The sequence below is a fragment of the Pezoporus occidentalis genome, unplaced genomic scaffold (genome assembly GCF_034315485.1).
Source record: "Pezoporus occidentalis ecotype Australia unplaced genomic scaffold, CSIRO_AGI_Poc_V1 ctg115, whole genome shotgun sequence".
NCBI classification, from domain to species: Eukaryota; Metazoa; Chordata; class Aves; order Psittaciformes; family Psittacidae; genus Pezoporus; species Pezoporus occidentalis.
In genome coordinates, this window is record NW_026912940.1 from 1,768,902 (window position 1) to 1,789,945 (window position 21,044).

The 21,044-nt window shown below is 35.8% G+C and overlaps 1 protein-coding gene across 4 annotated transcripts in view; it reads left to right on the forward strand.

The window, feature by feature from the left end:
• TTC7B (tetratricopeptide repeat domain 7B) overlaps positions 1 to 21,044 on the forward strand; it is a 138,612-nt gene that overhangs the window by 86,861 nt on the left and 30,707 nt on the right. For 2 of the 4 annotated variants that reach the window (XM_062638456.1, XM_062638463.1), the window contains 5 exons: positions 1,162 to 1,259; positions 4,575 to 4,739; positions 6,525 to 6,575; positions 12,673 to 12,813; positions 19,418 to 19,620. In XM_062638456.1, coding sequence (XP_062494440.1) covers positions 1,162 to 1,259; positions 4,575 to 4,739; positions 6,525 to 6,575; positions 12,673 to 12,813; positions 19,418 to 19,620 — 658 coding nt within the window. The remainder of the gene's footprint in view (positions 1 to 1,161; positions 1,260 to 4,574; positions 4,740 to 6,524; positions 6,576 to 12,672; positions 12,814 to 19,417; positions 19,621 to 21,044) is intronic. The other 2 variants (XM_062638472.1, XM_062638480.1) reach the window with 1 other exon arrangement.

A 21,044-nucleotide genomic window follows, 5' to 3' on the forward strand; every position in this document is an offset into this window, starting at 1 on the left:
GCAGTTTAGATTAATGTCTCTCAGGCGTTCCTTAAAGCTAGGAATTTTGTGGAGTTTTTCTCTTTGGTGAGGATCCGACAAAAGTTTGCAGTCTGCTAAGTTAGGCTAACTGCCCAGTTGCCTTAAAGCTTAATTATTTTTAAGTTTGTGTGTTGTTTTTTTTTTAATGAGGGTTTTTAATAAGTATTAATTGAATGTGAGTAGCTCCTGATTTATAATCCTAAAAATGAAATTACTGTATTAACTATATAATGTTAAAGGAGGAGTGCCCATGTGTGCTTCCTCACACTCTTCTGTTAACATGTTTCAATACGCACCTCATCTTAAAGAGAAGGAGCACTTGGTTCTTCAGTCCCTGTTCTTCTGCTGTGTCTTTAATAGTAGTTCTAGCAGCAATTAGTTTTTCAGTAAGTGTATCAATAAGAAGCCTGAGAGACTGATACTGAGCTACAGCTAAAGTAGAAACTTCAGTGCATTTGTTCACAGAAGCAATCAGTGCAAACCGCTGCTTAGGTTTTTGAGGTGTTGAAAGTGTTCAAAATGCCCCTACTGTGCTAACAGGATCAAATTTAACATTAGGCAGTTAATATGTGTGTGTATTAAAAAAAAAAAACAGCAAGAACAAAAAAACCCAACAACAAAACCAACCTAAACACTCCCCCAAAAAACATCTAGAGATAAAATAGATACCTTTTTATGTAGTTATGACATCTTGATAGCCTCTTATCTAAAATTAGATGTCCGGAATTTAGTGTTTCTATTCAGTCTGGGAAAAGCATGGGTTTTCAAACTCGCATCTCCCATCTTGGGTTTCTATGAGAGCTGTACCTCGTATTATACAAAGGTTTAAGGTACAATAAATCCTTTCTGTAGTGCTGTTAGCTATGAATCAAATTAAAAGCCTGTATTCCTTTCATGGTTGTATTAATTATGAACACAGAATTGCTGAAGTAAATATGGATTTAGTTTTGCTCAGCTTAATTCTGTTCTAGTGCAGCTGGCTTAATGCACAGTGAGTGGTTAGTGGCGCTTGGTACTAAATTTGTTCATAGCAAGAACTTTTATAGAAAGAATCTTTGTAGGAGGAGGGTAGCATGCAACTTGTATCTCAGTATATAATTTTATATTTTAATATCTTACAATTTCTCTACTTCACTACAGTGATTCTGGACGTGGGAGCAGCCTGTTAGACAGAGCTATTGCTGATAGACGACAGCTTAATACAATTACATTACCAGATTTCAGTGATCCTGAAACAGGTAAGAACTGCATATGAAAAATAGAACAGGTAAAATGGTCTGGCTATAGCTAGATTTTACATATGTTCTTTTTTTTGTTTTATTTTGCAAAATGAAATAATATTTTCAATGTTGTTATATAATTGGAAATAGATATTGTGCAGTGTAAGTTTTTTTTCTTTTTTATTTATGAAGCACTATGTTCTTTGTAAATTAAAATAGCTATAGTATGGATCTTGCTGAGTTTAGTGGTATATTCTTATGCAAAGGATCAAACTTAATATGCTGAACTGGCCTATTTGCTGAAGTCCTATGCATTTCTTTCCATTCAGTATTTGCACATATTTTATTTTAAAACATGAATTAGAAAAATGTCAGAAAACTTTTAATATCAAAAAAACTGAATTAAATTAAATTAATTAAATTAATTAAAATATTTGATATTTATTAAAATATAATTACATGGGTGAGTTGACATAGCTTTGACATTAGGAACAAAAATAATTTATTAAAAGTCATATGTACTGTGATATTTTGATAAACATCAAAAATCATGGTGCACAGGTGCACTACACAAAAGCTAAGATTATTGTGTGTCAGTAAACATTTACAATATGTAATTTTCTTATTTTAACCTGTAATTTACTTATTTTAATATATAATTTGCCTATTTCAGTTATCACAGTGCAATCGGTATGCCTTAAAAGTCATATAACCAAAAAGCATGTGAGCCATGCATCCTGTGAAAATTGCTGAAGGAATTACCTTGATGGTGCTAGTTCCAGGAATCTTTGCAGTATATTACTTGTATGCTAAATACTGTGAGTTTTCTGTTTTATCTCAAAACTGTAGCATGCTTCTCCTGACACTTTTCAGATGTGAATTTCTGTTTAATCACACTTTCACACAAACAGCTTATGGGGAAGTTTCCCACCCTATGAATTAGAATACCCTGACCTATAAATTAAAATACTTCTAAATGTGTCTTGTGTCTCTTTGTTTAATATCAGAATTATGCAGTAGAAAAAAATCTAATTTAGATATTTAACTTCTGAAAGTTAAAGTTGATTTGAATGTTCACTCAATTTTGAAATCATGTAAATAAATAGAAAGTGTTCTGTGCTTGCTATAGTGGCAAACAGTTTTGATTACAAAGATCAGGTGACCTGATTTCAAAGAATTGCATTATGACATGGTCTGAAGCATGGCATAGTGTACCTTGCTGCCCTGGTGTGGAGTTTTCTGTCTTCTCCTACAGATATAATTATATGCAATAACATTCTAGCATTCAGTGATTGTTCTGTGTTCTATAGTTCATAGTTTCCTTTTATAGACATAAATAGATTTTAAAGGTTACAGATACATACATAGATAGAAATAGGCAATTTATTTTATGCCTTCAAAAAAGTGCTTCTTGGGGGGGCATGTTGTGGGAGTGTTTTGTGGTTAGCTCTGGGGGTTTTGTTTTGTTTTTTACAAATGTAGTCACACACCTTGGGGTGTCCTGTTTTATATCTGCCACAGTTGAGAGCATAATGAATTGGTGCTTTTTAAAGGCTGCATGCTTTTAAATAAAAATGAACCCTTATCCAAAAGATTGAGCTTTCCAAGAAGCCCCAAATTCAAATCCTGCAGCCAATACTTTGATTTGAAAAATTAATCTATACATACGTTCCGATTTTTCTAGAAGTTCCAATTAGTCTGTTTTTCTGAATCTTAGCTGTGTTGTTGCAGCTTGACTCTACTATCAGGGAGGACAAGGTGGGAAATTAAATATACGGTGTCCCTATTTGATTATATTTCCTATAAAAGACAATTGTGAGGATGGGGAAGGGGTGTCTCTATTTTGCTGGGGAGGTGGGTTTGTTTGTGTGGGTTTTAATTGTTAATTTTAGCAGAAGAAACCTGGTTACAATTCCCATATACAAATTCTGGTAAGGACTACAGCTTTGTTATGTACTGTATCTGCACAGCAGTATACATTTAATAGCTCCATATCCAAGTTTTATCCAAGATTCTTCATGTAGAACATTATGTAAAAATTTTGCAGAAATTAAAAGGCTACGGTAATATAAGAATAAAAGAAGTCAAGTTTGTCAGTGTTTGAATGAGAAAACTTCAAGCAGACTCTCAAAAAAATATTGTTCACAAATGGTAGATCACAGAAACAATAGATGGTCAAAATGTGAGACTTTTATAGGCTGAAAGAGCTCTTGTGCAGATTTTGTGGCTCCCCAGTGTTTAGAAATGCATAAGGAATTTGACAAATAAATATTAAAATAGGGGTATTCAGGAAGGGTATTGTGGAAAGTCCTCTTAGGACAGAAATGTTTGCTCCCCTCCTCTTTATACAGTGTAATGCTACCATGTGTATGCATTTATGTGTGTATATACATAAGAAATTTTCCCCTTCTTAACTTTGCTTGCCACCTATGATGATGATGATGATGATGATGATGATGATGATGCCTGCGTAGTCTGAGTTTGGCCAATCTGAGCACCAAGAAATGAAAACTAAAATTCATATATGAAGTACTGTGTACTTGCAATTTGAATTCTGAAATCCTTTAAAAAAATGCATTTAGCTGTAATGAGTATATCAATTAAGCACAGGTTGGAATTTGGAAAAAAAAAGTCTTTCAAAACAGTTTTTATAGAGCGCTTTCCATTTCCATAATCAGAAATTATTAAATGATTCAAGTTCAAATTTGTGTTACCATTGAGGTATCCAAAAAGGGTATTGTGGATTTTTTACAAGGCTAGACTCTTACATTCTGATGCCCTGACTGACAACTGCCAAATCTACTTCAAGTTTGCCTTCTATTTCATCTAGTTTGTCATGAGTGGCATGCACCCATATTTGTATTATTGCTGAAGAAAATAAATATGGAGAAAAAAAAAAGTGTTTTTTGCTCACTGAAGTAAAAATCTGACAGGGAAGCAGTCACATTTCCAAAGGCAGATATGCATATGAAAATCACTTGAGATTCAGTTGGCTATTTTCGTTAAGGTAAGTTGCACTCAGTCTTTTAAAAAACAGATTATTTGATTCATTGTGTATTGGTTGCAGTTTTCTGTTGGTTTGGGGGGGGGTATCTAGTTCAGGATGGAAGGAGAGTAATGTGAGTACAGGGCATTTTTAATTATTTTTTTTTTTTTTTACATTGCTTTCAGAGAAAGTGGTATTTATTTTATGTACAAACCATTTTCATCTTACTGAATGGTGTAATAAATGCTTTGCTTTTTTTGGCATCCTTGAGTCCATTAAACCCTGTTGGATCTTTTTTCTTTCCTGCCCCGCCACACCCTTATCATTCTCTTTGTTTCGCTTTTTAGCCTCTGATACTTCCTCATCTTCTCTCTCAAGAACAGAGTCTCCTCTCCAGCTGTTTGTATCTTCTCATCTTCCTCATCCTCATCCTAAACCAGATACCTTTGTCTGGCCCCATGCAGCCTCTCCATGCTGTGACCAAGTTCCTGAGCCTTGTTCACCTTCTCGCTGTAAAGTGGCTTTCTATTCCTGATGGGCGTGCTAGTTTGTGCTGTATTTTTCAGATAATCTTCATAACTGATAAACCATGTTTAAACAGTTGAAGTTTCAACAAAGTGTCAGTGACATCTGGCTGTTCAGATGCTCTTCATTCAATACTGAATGTGTTTTAAGAGTTTCATCAGAGCAGACTGTCATATTAACCCCAAAAGAGGTAAAGTTACAGATGTATTTGATACTCTGTTCTCATGACTGTTATAGAAAAGGATAGGGTTTGGTGAAAGAGGTTATTGGCCAAGAATGCTTTGTAGCATCTACTGCTGTAAATTGTTTACATTGCTGGCATCTTTTGCCTAACAAGCCTGTCCTTTCCACAGAATTTCTTTCTTATCTGTATGGTTTTTAATGATTTATTTTCAGAAAGCCTTTAGCTAATTGCATCCAAAACCTTCCCTGAAAATTCACGTGAAGGAAAAAAATTGCCTAAATATCAACATATATTTTTATATTGCAGGTAAGGCATACTGGAATCATTCAGAGGTATTAGAACAGTGAAAATCAGCATTGCGCTGTTTCAAGTCAAGAGCCATTCTTTTCATTGAAATGATGCCAATTTAAACATGCTGTACAAACTGTACAGTAAGGCTGCCAGAGTAGTTCAGGTGGCAGGGTAAAATCAGCATAGTTTTCCAGCCATTTCTTTTTAATTTCTGTGAACTTGTCCTATGCTTTATGCATAGTGCTGGTTTTGTCACTGCATTTACTATCATCCAATTTTAAGAAATTAGTTTTTGACACCTAGCATTTACCTGATATCATGTTAAAGTTATTAATTCCTAACAAAATGTAGAAAATAAATCTTTGAGTATTAGCAAAATTCATTTGTTAAAATAGCTGACATGAGAGTTTTGAAATCACTAGCCCATATGTAAGCCTGTAAATAGAAATTAAGGAAAGTGCTTCCTTCCAGGAAATCTTTGCCTTACGGCAGTTTAAGTAGTTGAAGTCTGACATTCTTTTTGAAGCATTTGATTAGCTGATTGATTGCTATTACAGGTTTGGGCATTGTTGAGTTGAACTTGCTCAGACCTACATCCCAGTTAGCATTAAATTACTTATTCTTTGCAGAGCTACAAGTTAATACAAACCTATTCAAGAATGAAGGCAAACTGAAAGAATGCAGAAGCCCAAGCACAGATTATGTAAAGCCCAAGTTTTCTATTTCCAGCCTACTGTGTCCTAAGGGAAAGGAGCTTCCATCGTATGCATGAGAAGCAGTGGAACCATGAAAAAACCCAGATATTGAAGTCCTTTGTATAGTGTAAATAATTGATGAAAGTGAAAGCTTTCTATCTTTGAGTAAGTAGAGATTTGCATGTTAGTATAGTTACCAGACCTGAAAATCTCGTGTTCTATATCTTGCTTAGTTCAATTTTTATTCTAGTGAAAGAAGCAAAATGCATTTTGTATTATTGACTTAACTTCCAATTTCTGTTGAACCAGAACATTATTTTAGAGATGTAGCAAAGGCTCTGTGAAAATATTTATTGTAAACAGTAATCTTCTTTATTTTTTTTTTTTATTTTTTTTTATCTTTTGAAATGCTCTAAACCTGATTTACAGTTTGAAGATTATCAAAAATCCTTTGGCTTTCTTGGAGTTCTTGGTAGATTTTTTGCTTTGGGATTTTTGTTTGTTTGTTTGTTTTTATCTTGTTTTGGTTTTGTTTTTTGTTTTGAGGGGGTTATCCCCTCCCTCATACTTTGGATTTTAATTTGTGGTTGATCTGTTCAAAGGCAATCCATCAGATGCTTACTTTCATGGTTTTTACTCCCTTTTTTCAGTTTGTAAGTAGTGTTCACTGTGGGGTTTTATTAATTTCCTAAGGACTTAAATCACCTTTTGCTTTACCACAAAACATATATGTTTTGTCCATCAGTAGTGGAAGTTTGGTAGTGTGTAAAGCAAGGCTGATGCTCTTTGCCCATTCAGTCATCCCAAGGGCTGTGACCTTACAAGATCTGAATGCACTCAACTAATACTTGCGTTGAATAATTAAAAAGGCAGTATTCATTTCTAGAGGACTGCAAGTAAAGATATATTAGGAAGGTCTTATATAGCATAATGGCCAGCTGCCAGAATGTTTTATTAGAGATTTTATGACACTCCTGTTCCTAAGTAGTATGTTGGTGCAGAAGGCAGCATTGCAACTGCTGTCATGAGTCATAATAAACTACTGCTTTCTCTTCTGGTACAAATTTTGTTTGTAGAATAAATCTCTTTAGAGTACACTTTAAAATAATGAAATGATGAAGCCAAGCTAAGTAAGGGAGAATGAAGAATATATATCAGTAGAAGTTACTGCTGCTTTAACCAGGATGTGGAATAATGACCTAGTATTATTTTTTTCCCATTTATTACTGTATTTTTTCATAGATTTTAATGAGGTAGTACAGGAGACCAATTTGGTGGAGAGGAGAAAAGTAAGAAACTACATAAACCAGCGTGTCTGACAGTGGCTGAGCATGGAAAATCTTTTTCAAAGAGCTGAGAGGATGTTGTATAAATGGTGGTGCCCATACCTGACTACTAATATCTCCATGCATAACTCTGTACCATAAGTTAGGCTAGCTTTGTAATTTGTGATTGTGAAAGGTGTCTCAGACACTTAATGAATTTTATTGGAAAAATTTTTAATTTGGCTAAACCTGCTGCTCTATCTTATCAAATGCAGCACTTCAGTGATGTATTAGTCCTGCAGAAGGTACTGCCTTTTTGTATCATGCAATTACTTTTTTAGCACAGACTTCTCTGAACGTCACACCACTAATGTTCTTACTGCCAGCTTTGTATGCATGTAAAGTTGAAAGTCATGGGGGTTTTCCTCTTTTCTCCTGCATGAGCATTGCTGTTAAAGCATTTTTTTTTATTTTGTGTAGACATTGAAACATTGAAAACGTGACGAATGTAAAACCGTTTAGTAATATTGTTATGATATAAAAAGAAATCCTGTTATAGTAGTTTTGTCAGTTGATATTAATGTGTTTCATCAAGGATGACAGTCTATTCAGAATGAAAATGTGATGTACATAGCAAAGTTATTTTGTGTTCCTGCAAGTCTGCATGCCAACTAAGTGCTGATAGAGTCCATGTCTTAGTTCATGTCCATTAGGCTATTTTCTGAAGAATGTATTGGGAAATGACCAAGGAAACAACTGAAGAAGTCATAACATGTTTATTTGCATAGGGTGACCGATAAATAATATTTGAAAAAATGGGTTTCATGAACACTTTAAGAAAAGCCTGAAGGAATATATTGAACACTTTGTTTTTCACAGAAATTGCACTGTAGGTGTGACTTGGAAAAGAAAAGTTACTGTGAGAAGACTTAACTCCTTGGTTAAATTGTGTTCGTAGAAGGCTGTTGAGAAGTTTTCAATTTGAGGTTGAATTGCAAGCCAACTATATGCTGGGCTTCATCAAAAGGAGCGTTACCAGCAGCTTGAGGGAGGTGATTCTGCCCCTATACTCTGCTCTTGTGAGACCCCACCTGCAGTACTGTGTTCAGCTCTGGGACACCCAAAGCAGGAGGAGCATGCTTGAATGAGTCCAGAGAAGGGGACACAAAGACGATCAGAGGGCTGGAGCACCTTTCCTATGAAGACAGTCTGAGAGAGCTGGGCTTGTTCAGTCAGGGCAAGAGAAGGCTCAGGAGAGACTTTAGAACAGCCTTTCAGTACCTGATGGGGGCCTATAAGAAATCTGGAGAGGGACTTTTTTACAAGGGCATGTAGTGACAGGGCAAGGGGGAATCCTTTTAAACTGAAGGAGGGTAGATTTAGATTGGACATTAGGAAGAAATTCTTTACTATGAGGGTGGTGAAACACTGGAACAGGTTCCCCAGAGAAGTTGTGGATGCCCCATTCCTGTCAGTGTTCAAGCCCAAGCTGGATGGGGCTTTTGAGCAGCCTGGTCTAGTGGGAGGTGTCTCTGCCTATTACAGGGAGGTTGGAACTGAATGATCCAACCCTAACCATTCCATGATTCAATGATTCTATAGCCATGCTTCTTGCAGATGCTGTGTTAATACGGTGAGTAGAAACTGTAAATTCTGGACAAATGTCATTATAGGAAACTTCAGTGGGAGGTTATACCTTGTTGGTTTAGAAACAGTTTGTTATGATTAAGACCTTCTGTCACACTTTGCAGTGTGTAATGTGATTGTGATTCCAGATGATGATCAGTAAGTAATTTAAGTAGTGAATTCTAGACCTTGCAAAGACAGTCCCTTGAAGACAAGCTTCAGAAGAAGACTAAATAAATGCAAGTGAGTTGCCAGGACCCATTTTGGTGATATCTTGCTTTTCCAGACCTCATGCTGTTATACTTCAAACTAAACTCTCTTTGCTACTTGTAGTATTTTAATTTATTTATTTTTTATCCTTAAATATCGTGCTGTAACAGCAGGTCTGGAAGTTGTGTGATAGGAGGATGGATGCCTGTGTGTGTGAAAGACATGGTAAAATTTTAAACTGGAAATTACTGCTACTTTCTATCTGAACATTTGAAGGAAGCTACAACTGAGTGAATTGTAACACTGACAGTGAGGATATGTTTGTGTTTGGCTAAAAGTACTGAATGCAGACCAGAGAAAGAAAAATACAGATAAGAGTGGCAAGAAAGAGCAGAGATTATGGCAAATCAAGAAGGAACCTCCAAATAAGTAACTGGCTACATCAGATTTGTGAGATCCTCTCTTTACCCTTAGTTTCTTACAAACCACTAATGTATCTTTACAATTTATAGTTGAAATTACTATACATTTTAGAATGTAATGCGACTGTAAATCTCTGAATCTGTGACTGTCTGGGTTAGAACAACGAACAGACACTTCACATAAGTTAGTTTAAATAAGAAAAGGTTTAATAAAATTTGGTGGAAGATCGGAAAAAGCTTTTTAGCAGACAGGATCTTTAATTGATCTTTCAATGATTTTTAATTGTCTGTAAAATGAAAGCTAATTGTGTTTTAACAGAAGGGACCAGAAATGAGTCAGACTATGGGTTAGAGCTATCAGCATGAGTACAGTGTAGCTGAAAGACACCATTCGGCAGTGTCAAAAGACTACTGTTATTTAATGAAAAAAAGTTAGTAGAAAAGATGTAAAAGTGTGATTAAGGGTACAGTGGCTGTGCTGATTACATATGCAAGGCTGTGGTAGAGGTTATCCCTCCTCCTTTTGGAAACTGTATAGGCTTGTGCTTGATATCTATCTTAATAGCCGTTGCAAGGAGGGGTTTTAATGAAACAAAACCAAACAAAACAAACAAAAAAAACAATTATTGATGTTCTTCTGCTGTTTTTCAACATCCTTAAGTTTTCTACATTTCAAATAGAAGTGAAGCATTGAAGGATTTCAAAGGCTTGGATTTCCAAACAGCCCTGGAGAAGATTATACTAAATTTCTTTCTGCTGATTAACGTTAATCTTTAAAATTAAACTCCCAGAATCCATTTATTTGGGATATTGTTTAAAGGTAGCTTAAATTTAGTTGATTGTGTTGGAAAATCTACTGTCTGGATTTCTAGAACAGTTACTTGGTCCATGTTGAATTTTAGATTGTTAATATTCATTATTAATTTAGAATATGTTTTTATGTCAGTTGTATTAATTTAGTGAAAGATAGGAAGTAACTATTTCCTAGTAATTTTATTGAAGGATGCTTGAAGACTATTACTTTGAATATAGGTGTATTTTCTTCAGAGAACTAATTGCTGCAATATGTTAAGAGATACCTTTTTCCTAAATAGGAAATATAAGCAATTCAAAAAGTTACACTTTGGAAAAAAAAAAACAAAACCAAACAAACTAGAAAGATTGATTTTTTTTTTTGTTTGTTTGTTTGTTTTTTAAATTTTTTTTCTTTTTCCTACCACTTGGAATAAAGTCCAGGATAGGAGTTAATTACTATAGGAAGCACTTGGTATCCACTCTGTTTTAACTTCAACGTATGTGGTACTGGAACTCATAAGAATTTTATCACAGCATAGTTCTCCTTTAATATAGAAATTAATATATAAAAAGTTTTAATGATATATTACCATATGTTGTTTATGGTTAAGTACTAGAGGCTTGAAATCTAACAGCACACTTTCTAGATGACATTACTTGTGGCCTGGCCAGCAGCCAGAGTCTTTGCTGTAAATAATAGAAAATATAGGCCCTTTTCAATACTAAATTGAATACTTGCTTTTTAGAAGGAAAGGGTTAGGTGATATCCTTTGTGTCGGTGAATCACATCTTTTCTTTACAAATTCTTCTAGATAGATGAGGAGACTCTTTCCTTGTTAGTCCCTGGAAGGCTAAGAAGTGACAGGCTGCAGTGGTGTGCATTTAGAGAAATGGATCTCAGACAAAAAAGGGATTTCTGATGCTTATTATTGCAACCTTTGCTGGTATTTTTCTTGGAATACACTCCACATGCTTCTTGCTTAGACTTCCCTTTTATATTTCTTTAGAAGTTAAGCCTTAAAGACAATAAACAAGAACTTTAAGAAGTGTTCAACATTGCAGGCTGGAGTTTGAGTCATTTCATTAGCCAGTAAAGGAAAGCAAACTCCATATCCAGATACTGTTTCAGGTCTTCAGGGCAATTGCTTGTTCATAATGAAATATGAAATGCTAACTATGTCCTATGTTGCTTTCCCCTTGTTCCTGTTAGTTAAGGATTGCACACCTGCAGACAACTTTTCTCTTTCCACTGATCTGTCTACTAGGAATTTCTTCTGCTTTTTTGGTTTGCTGATTTATCTTGTCACACTTTAAGAATTTATGGTTTATGTGGCAAATCCCTTCTTGTTAAAATTCTTAGAAAGCCTGTGATATTAAGAGTCAAGCTTTTGTTTATTTCTTAACTGCTAGTGATGAGGATGAGCTTGTAGGGTACAGTTCAACCTGTATGGGATTCAGTACTTTCTTTTGGGGTGCCTACCATTCTTGACCATTACAGATATGCTGATGGGCTTCTCATCTATTCCAATATGGAATATTTCAGTTCCATTATTTACCAATTAGGCCTAGTTAGTTTGAGATTTTGTAATATGCAATTCTAAAGCAGCTAGAGATACATTGAAGCTTAGATGACAAGAAGGAGTGTAGCTGAAAATATTCATGGATTTGATTTAAAAAAAAAAAAGACTAAATGTGCTGTCAGTACTTGGCTGTCCAAATTACAATTGCCATTAGATATTCTTTAGGTACAGAAGCTTTTTTAATTCCACTACTTTGAAAAGGGTAGTATTTGCCAATGAGATTCTAATCTAAATTGTAAATACTTAATTTTAAGAGAATTATCCTTTATTTAGTATACTTTGGGAATGTTCTTTATGCAAAGTACTTTTTTGCCACAAGGCATTTTAACTCGGCCTTCTTGATCAGCTAAGGTTTATGTTTAGTACAGTTTAATTGGGTATTTGTGGTGGGGTATGATGTGATCTTGTGTATTTTAGGTTGCTGGGTTTTTTACTGTTATTAGTCTTAAAATAATCCTCTAATTGCACTCTCTGTAAAGACACAGCAATTACTAGCATCAAAGTGCATGCAGCAACCTGAAGATTTCAGTTTATGATTCCATCACAAACCTTTTTTTGGATCATACATTGCCAGAAAGGAGGTGTCAGGTTTAATGGAGAGTATTCATAGTAGCAACCCGAAAGTGTGTCAGGTATAGTTAACAATGTTTAGTGTGGTTTCTGTATAGTCTTTCAGATCAGTATAAAAGCTTTCATAACAAGGAAGATTAACCTGACATTTCAAAAACCTTCTCTGAAACAGTTCATGCGAATTAAATCTTGAGGAATTTGAGGAGGTTACAATTAGATGTTTTATCCAATGTGTATGACATTTGTTCTTTCTATGATGGTAATTTTTTATTACTTCTACAGGTTCAGTCCATGCCACATCAATAGCAGCTTCCAGAGTGGAGCAAGCACTGTCTGAAGTTGCATCATCTCTGCAAAGCAGTGCCCCTAAACAGGGACCTCTGCATCCTTGGATGACTCTGGCTCAAATATGGCTTCATGCAGGTAATGTGTGACAGTAAAATTCTTTCTTGTCCTTTCCCCTCCCCTTTCTTGCTAGCCTAAGGACTTACAGAAATCTGCTGATTTCATTCAGAACCTGTTACCACTTGTCAGGTCAGATTTTTCCCAGGTGTATGTGTAGCCCTGGAGCAAGTGAAGAAGGACAAAGCATATTAAAGCTGCTCCATTTAGATAAGACATAAGTTTATAATGCAGCTGCTATCAGTGGAGTCATATCTTATGTAGAACAAAGGCAACACTCTCTTCTTGAAGAGAATTCCTGTGAAGAATTTAGTTTCTGAAGTACGTTGAGTATTTTAGTATTTGGAAATTGAGATGTCCTAATTCTGTTTGTTGGAAAAAAATATTTGTAAGATTATTGAATAGAGTTCCTGCTATTAGAAGTTTTTAATTGAAAATAACTGCATATGTAAAAAAAATAATGGGTAGTAGTACTACTGAGCAACCTGTGTCTTGCAGCTGCGATGATGAGCTCTCATGTAGTTCTATTCCTTCTAGCTTCATTAACGTCAAAGAGCCAGGATTGTTTTTCTAAATGTGGATTTGTCTTGAGTGGGTTTAGTATTGTTATGCTCTTTCAAGCCTCAAGCTAAATGCAATATCACAAGTGGCTGTTACATAAAATTTCAAGCAGAAAATGATGATCCAGTGTAGTTTTACACAGTTGAAAATGTACACATTGTACACATACTTGCATCAGAAAGGTGTAATTTAGAAATCAGTCGGCGATTTTCTGCTTTGGTCTGCTCTCAGACCTGAGCATTTTTCAGTGACATAATTATTTACTTTCTTCATGTTTACATTCACCAAAACAATGATGTATTTCTTAGTGTTTTAATTTAAGTATTTTGCATTAACAGTTTTATTGTGTGAAAGTCATACAGGGCAATGTCAGCCAGTTATTAATTAGTATGGTAGGTTAAAGCCCAGAAGATTGGAAAGAAAGAGCAATGGTAGTGATTAATAATAGTGATCTCATCTGAGGGTGGAAGGGCTCCTCGAAAGCAACACAAATTAGAGCAAGGCAAGGTCCACCAGAGCATAGTGTTGTCACATGCCCTGTGTCATGGCATCATTGATTTTGAATGTTTATAGACCATCACAGATGGCCATCTACAGTAACTCTTAGCATCTATAATGCTGGTAATTTCTCAGCCTTCCTTGACACCTTATTCCACTGATTATTTTCTGTTTCTTAATTTTTGTTGGTCATGTCCTGTTGCTGCTTATCCAGTCCATGCAAGTGACTGTTGCTGTGTTGCCCACGAAGGAGAGGTCTGGACACACTTTGGAAATTGCTTTTTAGCTCACATCTTAGTCAGGTTTTCATACATGTTGGTGGTCTGCTGCTGCAATCTGCTGCACAGACCACTTTCCACTCTCAAAAATACCTCTCTCAGAAAGCATGGTTTTGTAGGCCATATTTGTGATTCCAAGTGGGAGGAAGCATGGGTGAGAAGTAGGAGACAGTTGGGTTGGAGAATGAACTCAAGTGTTAAAGATCCAAGATACAGACACAACAAAGTATGAAGAGTGCTCTGACTCTGTGTATGGGGAGCAATTAAAATAAAAAACAAGAAATGAAAGGGAGCTGCTGTCTGCCTTCAGAGAAGGTACTGCAACCTGAAGTCTACTTCCTCTCTACTTTGGAACAATGCTGTTCTTGATGCTTCTGCTGGCAATTTGTGCTGCATTTCAGTGTTTGGGTATCATGCTATTCAGTTACTTGTCCTACTGCACTAAATGCCCTGAGCCTTGAGAAAGGCTCTTTACTGTAGGAACATTCAGGATAAATTTTCCTCCCAGGAGCGTATAAAAGCTGATATTCTGGAAGGTATCTTCATCAGTATGTAAGGGTTATTTGTATAGAAAATAGTGATAAAATTACTTAACACCTTTACAGCACATGTTCTTTAAATAAAAGTGAAGCTTTGGCATTGGGAAACTGCTTCCCTTTTGAGACACATGCCGCATTTAAGTATTTTGACACCCTGTATAGTTTTACTTCCTGGGGGGAAGAAAGGAGGAATTTTAATAAGCTTTAAGTCTTAAAATGCAACAATTGAGATTTATTATTCCTGTATGATTATAGAGACAAGGAAGAGTTCTAATACATGCAAAACCTAATGGAATATATTTACCCAAAGTAATAAATATGATGTGAAAATGAAAGAAGATACTTTTTCTTACAGATACACCATGTAATTCCATCTGTCATTAGTGTAAATTAATATGATATTCAGTCCTAAGAAGTTGATTTTTGACAGGGAGAGTAAAAGAATGTCTCCTTCACAGGTTGACCACCCGAGAAGGAGAAAAAAGATGTTTAATTGCTAAGCACTTTTATTATATACCTCCCAGACTATAAAGGTGGTGACCACACTGGGAACATAAGCCAGATCAGTTTCATGATCAATGATTCTATTGCATTAAAAGTCATTACCATAAAGTACAATGAGACAAGAACCTTAGCCCAAGCCCCACACTTGAAAAACACTAACACAGCAAATACCGGCTCTAAGTAAGGTATGATATACTGAAACTGTGAGATCAAGAGAACAACTTTGAGAGCCAAAAAATGAGCATTGTGACGAGTGACTATTAATCTAAAACAATGAATGCTTATCACAAATACGAGTAGACACACTCTGGTCAGATCTGTCGTTATCTTAACCCCTTGTGCCCCACGTTGGGTGCCAAAAAGAACTGTTGTGGTTTAAACCCAGCGACACAGCTCGTTCACTCACTCTCCCCTCTTTCTTTTCTCCCCCCCCCCAAAGGATAGGGAGGAAAACTGAAAGAATGTAACTCCCACAGGTTGAGATAAGAACAGTTCAGTAACTAAGGTATAACACAAATCACTACTGCTACCACCAATGATAATAATGAGAAGAGGAATAACAAAGGAAGAGAATACGACACCACCCGCTGAAACAAGCCCGACCCCGAAGAGAGCGAGTGCCCTTCCGGGTAACTCCCAGTTACCTCTCTGGGCATGACATGCTGTGGTATGGAATACCTCTTTAGATAGCTTGGGTCAAGTGTCCTGTTTCTGCTTCCTCCTGGCCTCCCCTCCTTCCTGGCAGAGCGTGAGACTCCTAAAGTCCTTGGTCAGAGTAAACATTACTGAGCAACAACTAAAAACATCAGTGTTATCAGCGCTGTTCCCAGACGGAAAGTCAAAACACAGCGCTGCACCAGCTACTAAGAAGAAGAAAAATTGACTGCTACTGCTAAACCCAGGACAACACAGTAACTGGCTTTTAATTCTTCATCTTGTGTTTATTAATGGACTGTTTCAGCCTTTCATTTCTGGGCATACAATGTAAAGGTGGAAAATCAAGCTTTTTTTAAAATGTGAAACGAAATTACTTTTACATTTAGTGCATTCCCAAGTAACTCATTATTAAAAGCCAGACCTCTTCCCTAAATGGTCAATGGCTGTGATGGTCCTTTGAGAAATGTAGCAGGACTGAACTATGCAGCTTGATTGGAAAATAGACTGATCTCTCAATAAAATGCAAGCGTAAATGCTGGAGGGGTTTGACCCAGAAGGCATTATTCATGTTCTCTAGTTGGGTACATTCAGAAGAGCACATCAGACTTGACACCTCATTTTTCCCTTCAGACTACTGCTCCTGTCTGAGATTTTCCTACAAAATCTGCTGGCACTTGTCAGTTTTCTGCAGCTGATTTATTTGAATTTGCCATGTTGGCGTTTAAGATTTGTATTCAGTTTGAAGTCATTATCTCAGAATGAACAGTTTTCCTTCAGTTTCAGAAATTTCTTGAATGAACTTTAAAGCTTGACACCTAGCCACAAGCTCAACTTTCATTCTTTTGTACTTTGTTTTGGGTTGTTGTTTTTTTTTTTTTCAAAAAGCCTGCTCTATATTCTATAGGGTTATCATAACTTTTGGTGGAGAAGAGGAGTTATTTTTAAAATAAGCCTATAATAGCTTCAAAAATAAAGGAATTATTTTGTCTAATGCTTTTAGGAAGGTCTGTTAATAACTGTCAAGTTTATCTGCTGCAGTTAGTAAGCAAGAAAGCAAGATTTAGTATATGTTACAGTAGCCTAAGAATAATTTCTAAGCAGTACTGCAGCCTTTATTGGCTAATGTTAAAAGCCATTGCTACCATAATTGTTTCCCCTCAAGGAATACAGAATTTCAACTGCAGTCTGTTAAATTAGTTAATCTCTACTTATTTTTCAGTCTAGAATTATTGTGGTTCTAAATAAAAGTAATTTTTTAGTTTCTACATATTATTTTCTAATAATCATAGCTTTTACTTAGTATGTTTACAGTCTGTGTAAGTTATATTTCTCATATCTTTTCACTAAACAATTTGAGAGTGTGTATTTAAAAGTGTTTCGAGTCTGATGATGCTGGAGAGGAGACAATAACACCAGGAGAGCTCCAATGGTTAGCATTTAAATAATGTAGTGTATTTTATATTCACTAAAATCTTCTTTCTCATACAGTATATTGACTGTATAGCTTTTAGAAAAGCACTCAAGAATGAAGTACCCAAAGCTTTTCCAAAATAGTTTAGGGTTTGTTTTGGTTGGTTTTTTTTTTTCAATAAAAAGCCCTCTTGGTTCAATTCAGATTTTATGCTGTATGCCCGGCTCTCAAATAATGGCTACAACTTGCTCTTTGGATTTCACCAGCAGCTAATAAAAGTAAAATCCTAGAAAATATTAATTTGCTTTTCTTCAGTCATACAGTATCATCTCTGACTAGGGTAGGCGGTTCTTCTAGGGTTAGGGGAAAAATCCAAGTGGTGTGGAATCTGCAATTTCATGGTTTAGTTCCTCATGTGGATGAGATATTTTTCCATTAAAAACATTTCATTAGTTTCTAAAAATATACTGCATTAATCCCTACATCCATACGGATGTACTGTTTGTGTTATGTAGAACATGTTCTGTGAAATCACTGAGTCAACTTAGGAGCAAAATAAAACTCTTTTGCTAAGAAAATATGTATGTTCTCACATCAGTAAGATAAGTTCTTAGAGAAAGAATACGATCTAATCCAGCAACCCTACCAAAATTGGTTAAAAAAAAAAAAAAAGAAAATTAGTAGGACCTTTAAACTGTACTCATGAGTCTGCTTTTTGTTAGTCATTATAAACTGATTTTTATTAAAATAATTATAAATATTCTTAGCAGGTATCACCTGTAAGTTAAGGTTTATATGCTCTGCTGTACTGAAATTGTCTAGTTAGGGATACTATTAAATTTGATAAAATTATCTCAGAATAGAGCTTCTTTAAAGGCACTCAGACATTAGTCCCATTCAGAGTTTTAGGCATAATCACAAACCCACTACTGTAGTGTGAGATCCTTATCTGATAGCCTTTAAACCAAGGTGGGTGGCCTTGTACTGTACAGTAGGAAGCATGGCTTGAACAGTGATAGATCACTTTGCTGTTTTGATGGAGCATTTAGATTTAAACCTTAATCTAGAAGACTTGTATAGTGTGATACAGTAGAATGCACTTATACAATTACTTTGAGGTTCAGTTTTTCTAGGGTCTATACCAATGTAAAAGAACTAGATAACCCAAGCCAGAACCTTTATCATCCTTTTCTTGTATATAGTATTTCTTTATTCCTCTCTTCTCCTACTCTTCCAGCAAGAGATTAAGGTAATCCAGTAGGGTAGTGAAATAGCAGTGTTGAAGAGTGTCATAAGAGCTATTGAAGGCAAATACGTCTATTATAAATTGTTAATCTCTTACTGAATGAACCTTTTTTCCCTTCTAGTCAATCTGATTTGGACAAGTGTGTGGCAGGCTACTTATCCGCTTTCCTCTAGGAGTGATTTATGTTAAATTAAATACAGCTTGTTTATTTATTAAAAAAAAAAATTAAAAAGATGCAAGCTACAGAGTTAAATGTTTTTAGCTTCTGGAGGATATTGTAGATAAAATGCTTGGAAATATGAACAAATGTTATCAAATCAGAACACCAATTAAGCAATTCACACCTGATGCTAACTTAACTTGGCAATTTTCATATCAAATAACATTATATTTCATTATCATAATATTATTATAATAGTACTCTGAGATAGGAAACTTAGAACCAGACTAGCCATTTAGTGGTTGGTAGCTGGAGCAATTGCTACTGCTTCCTTAATGGCTGACATGTGAAATTCAGAAAACCCCATAACTAGTTTGGTTTTCTTGCCTACTGTAAGGATCTCTGTGTGCTGTTTTGTGTTGGGTTTTCTGTTCTTAAATAGTACTGGAGTGCTGGCATGCTCACATCTTAAAAATAAAACTTAAATAAAAAAATTTAGATTTCAGTTAAGTATAACAAACTCTGAAGGTTTTGTTGTGTTTAAAACAGCATTTTAGAGGTTCAAATTCCTATCACATTTAGTACAGCAACTTTCCTAGAAGAATAATTAATTTAAAATAATTTGTGTAATAATTTCTCTTAATTTTGGGGGGGGAAATAGTCTTTATTTAGAATGAAACTATTTACAAATACAGCACAGTGACAAGATCATAAGAAGACATTGTATGATGAGGCAAGAATCATTAATTGGTCCTCACATTCCTTCCACAGCTGAAGTCTACATAGGAATTGGGAAGCCTGCTGAGGCCACAGCGTGTACCCAGGAAGCAGCTAATCTTTTTCCAATGTCGCACTATGTTCTCTACATGAGAGGTCAGGTGGCTGAACTTCGTGGAAATATTGATGAAGCCAAACGCTGGTATGAAGAGGCCTTATCTATTAGTCCTACCCACGTGAAAAGTATGCAGAGGCTGGTAAGTCTTGAGCCCACATTCGTAAGTACTTTGTTTCAGCTGATGATAACTGTTGTGAAAATCTGAACTTGGTATGGGTAACGCATGGCTTATGAGTTTTCGGTGCATATTAGCAGAATAGCTTTGTAAACAGTCTTTTCTGACTTTTTATTCTCTTTTCTCTGTGTGTTGGGACATAGAAAGGATCTGCAGGCAGTAAGACTATTTCAGTCCTAACAGAAACTGCAGAAAAGTCATTTGCATCTGCCTAATATTCAGTGCTGTTGGGAAATAAAGTTGGCTCATAGTAAGAAAAGAGTTGGATACTGTAGTCTAGAATAAAGACCAGTTGTTCTGCTTCTAATTCCAAATTAAGAGTTGAATTCTACATGTTGATTGATTACTTCATGCTATGTGATTTCTTGGGTTTTCAAAAGGTATAGAGAATCAATCTTGCCCTCAAAGGAGTGTGTAGCCTTAAGTATGAATGTGCCTTCCCCAGCATAAATGCAGAAGTTTGTTTATATACAGTTATGTATTCGATACTTACTCTGTTAGGAAAATTTCTTTCTTTAATCCAGTTTTCTTCCAGATAAAGCAGAGTAGAACAGCTGCAGTCAGCTTCTTACCCAGTCTTTTTGTTCAGAAGTAGAAGCTGGTTTCTGTCTAGGTGCTTATAAATTATTCAGAGAAATTTCTTGTACATCCCTGAGGGGAACATATGAGACAAAAGATCAGATAGGAAGGCAGTGCGGGGAAAGTTTTTTCTTTCACCTTTTCAGCATTTCACAGTATTTGGGCCTACTGACAAATGCCAAAAGGTTCATTTTTCTAAAGACACAGGCAGCTGACCTAAAGCAATGCAGCTCAGAAAAATGAAAGCTTATGTTTTTCCAGATATCTTTTTACTCCTCTGAATCCACCTTGGAATAAATAGTCTGTAAGTATACAATGCTCTTCAGAAGGACTGAGAAATTACCTGCCTTAAGAAGCATGTGAGATGAAAATTACTGTGCTTATAATCTGGTTCCCATTTAATGAACTTTTCAGTTTGAGTGCAGGCTGGAGAATAACTATTATAGAATCATAGAACAGTTAGGGTTGGAAAGGACCTTAAGATCATCTAGTTCCACCCCCCCTGCCGTGGACAGGGACACCTCACACTAAACCATATCACCCAAGGCTCTGTCCAACCTGGCCTTGAACACCACCAGGGATGGAGCATTCACAGCTTCCTTGGGCAACCCATTCCAGTTCCTCACCACCCTCACAGTAAAGAGCTTCTTCCTTATATCCAGTCTAAGCTTCCCCTGTTTAAGTTTGAACCCATTACCCCTTGTCCTATCGCTACAGTTCCTAATGAGGAGTCCCTCCCCAGCATCCCTATAGGCCCCCTTCAGATACTGGAAGGCTGCTATGAGGTCTCCATGCAGCCTTCTCTTCTC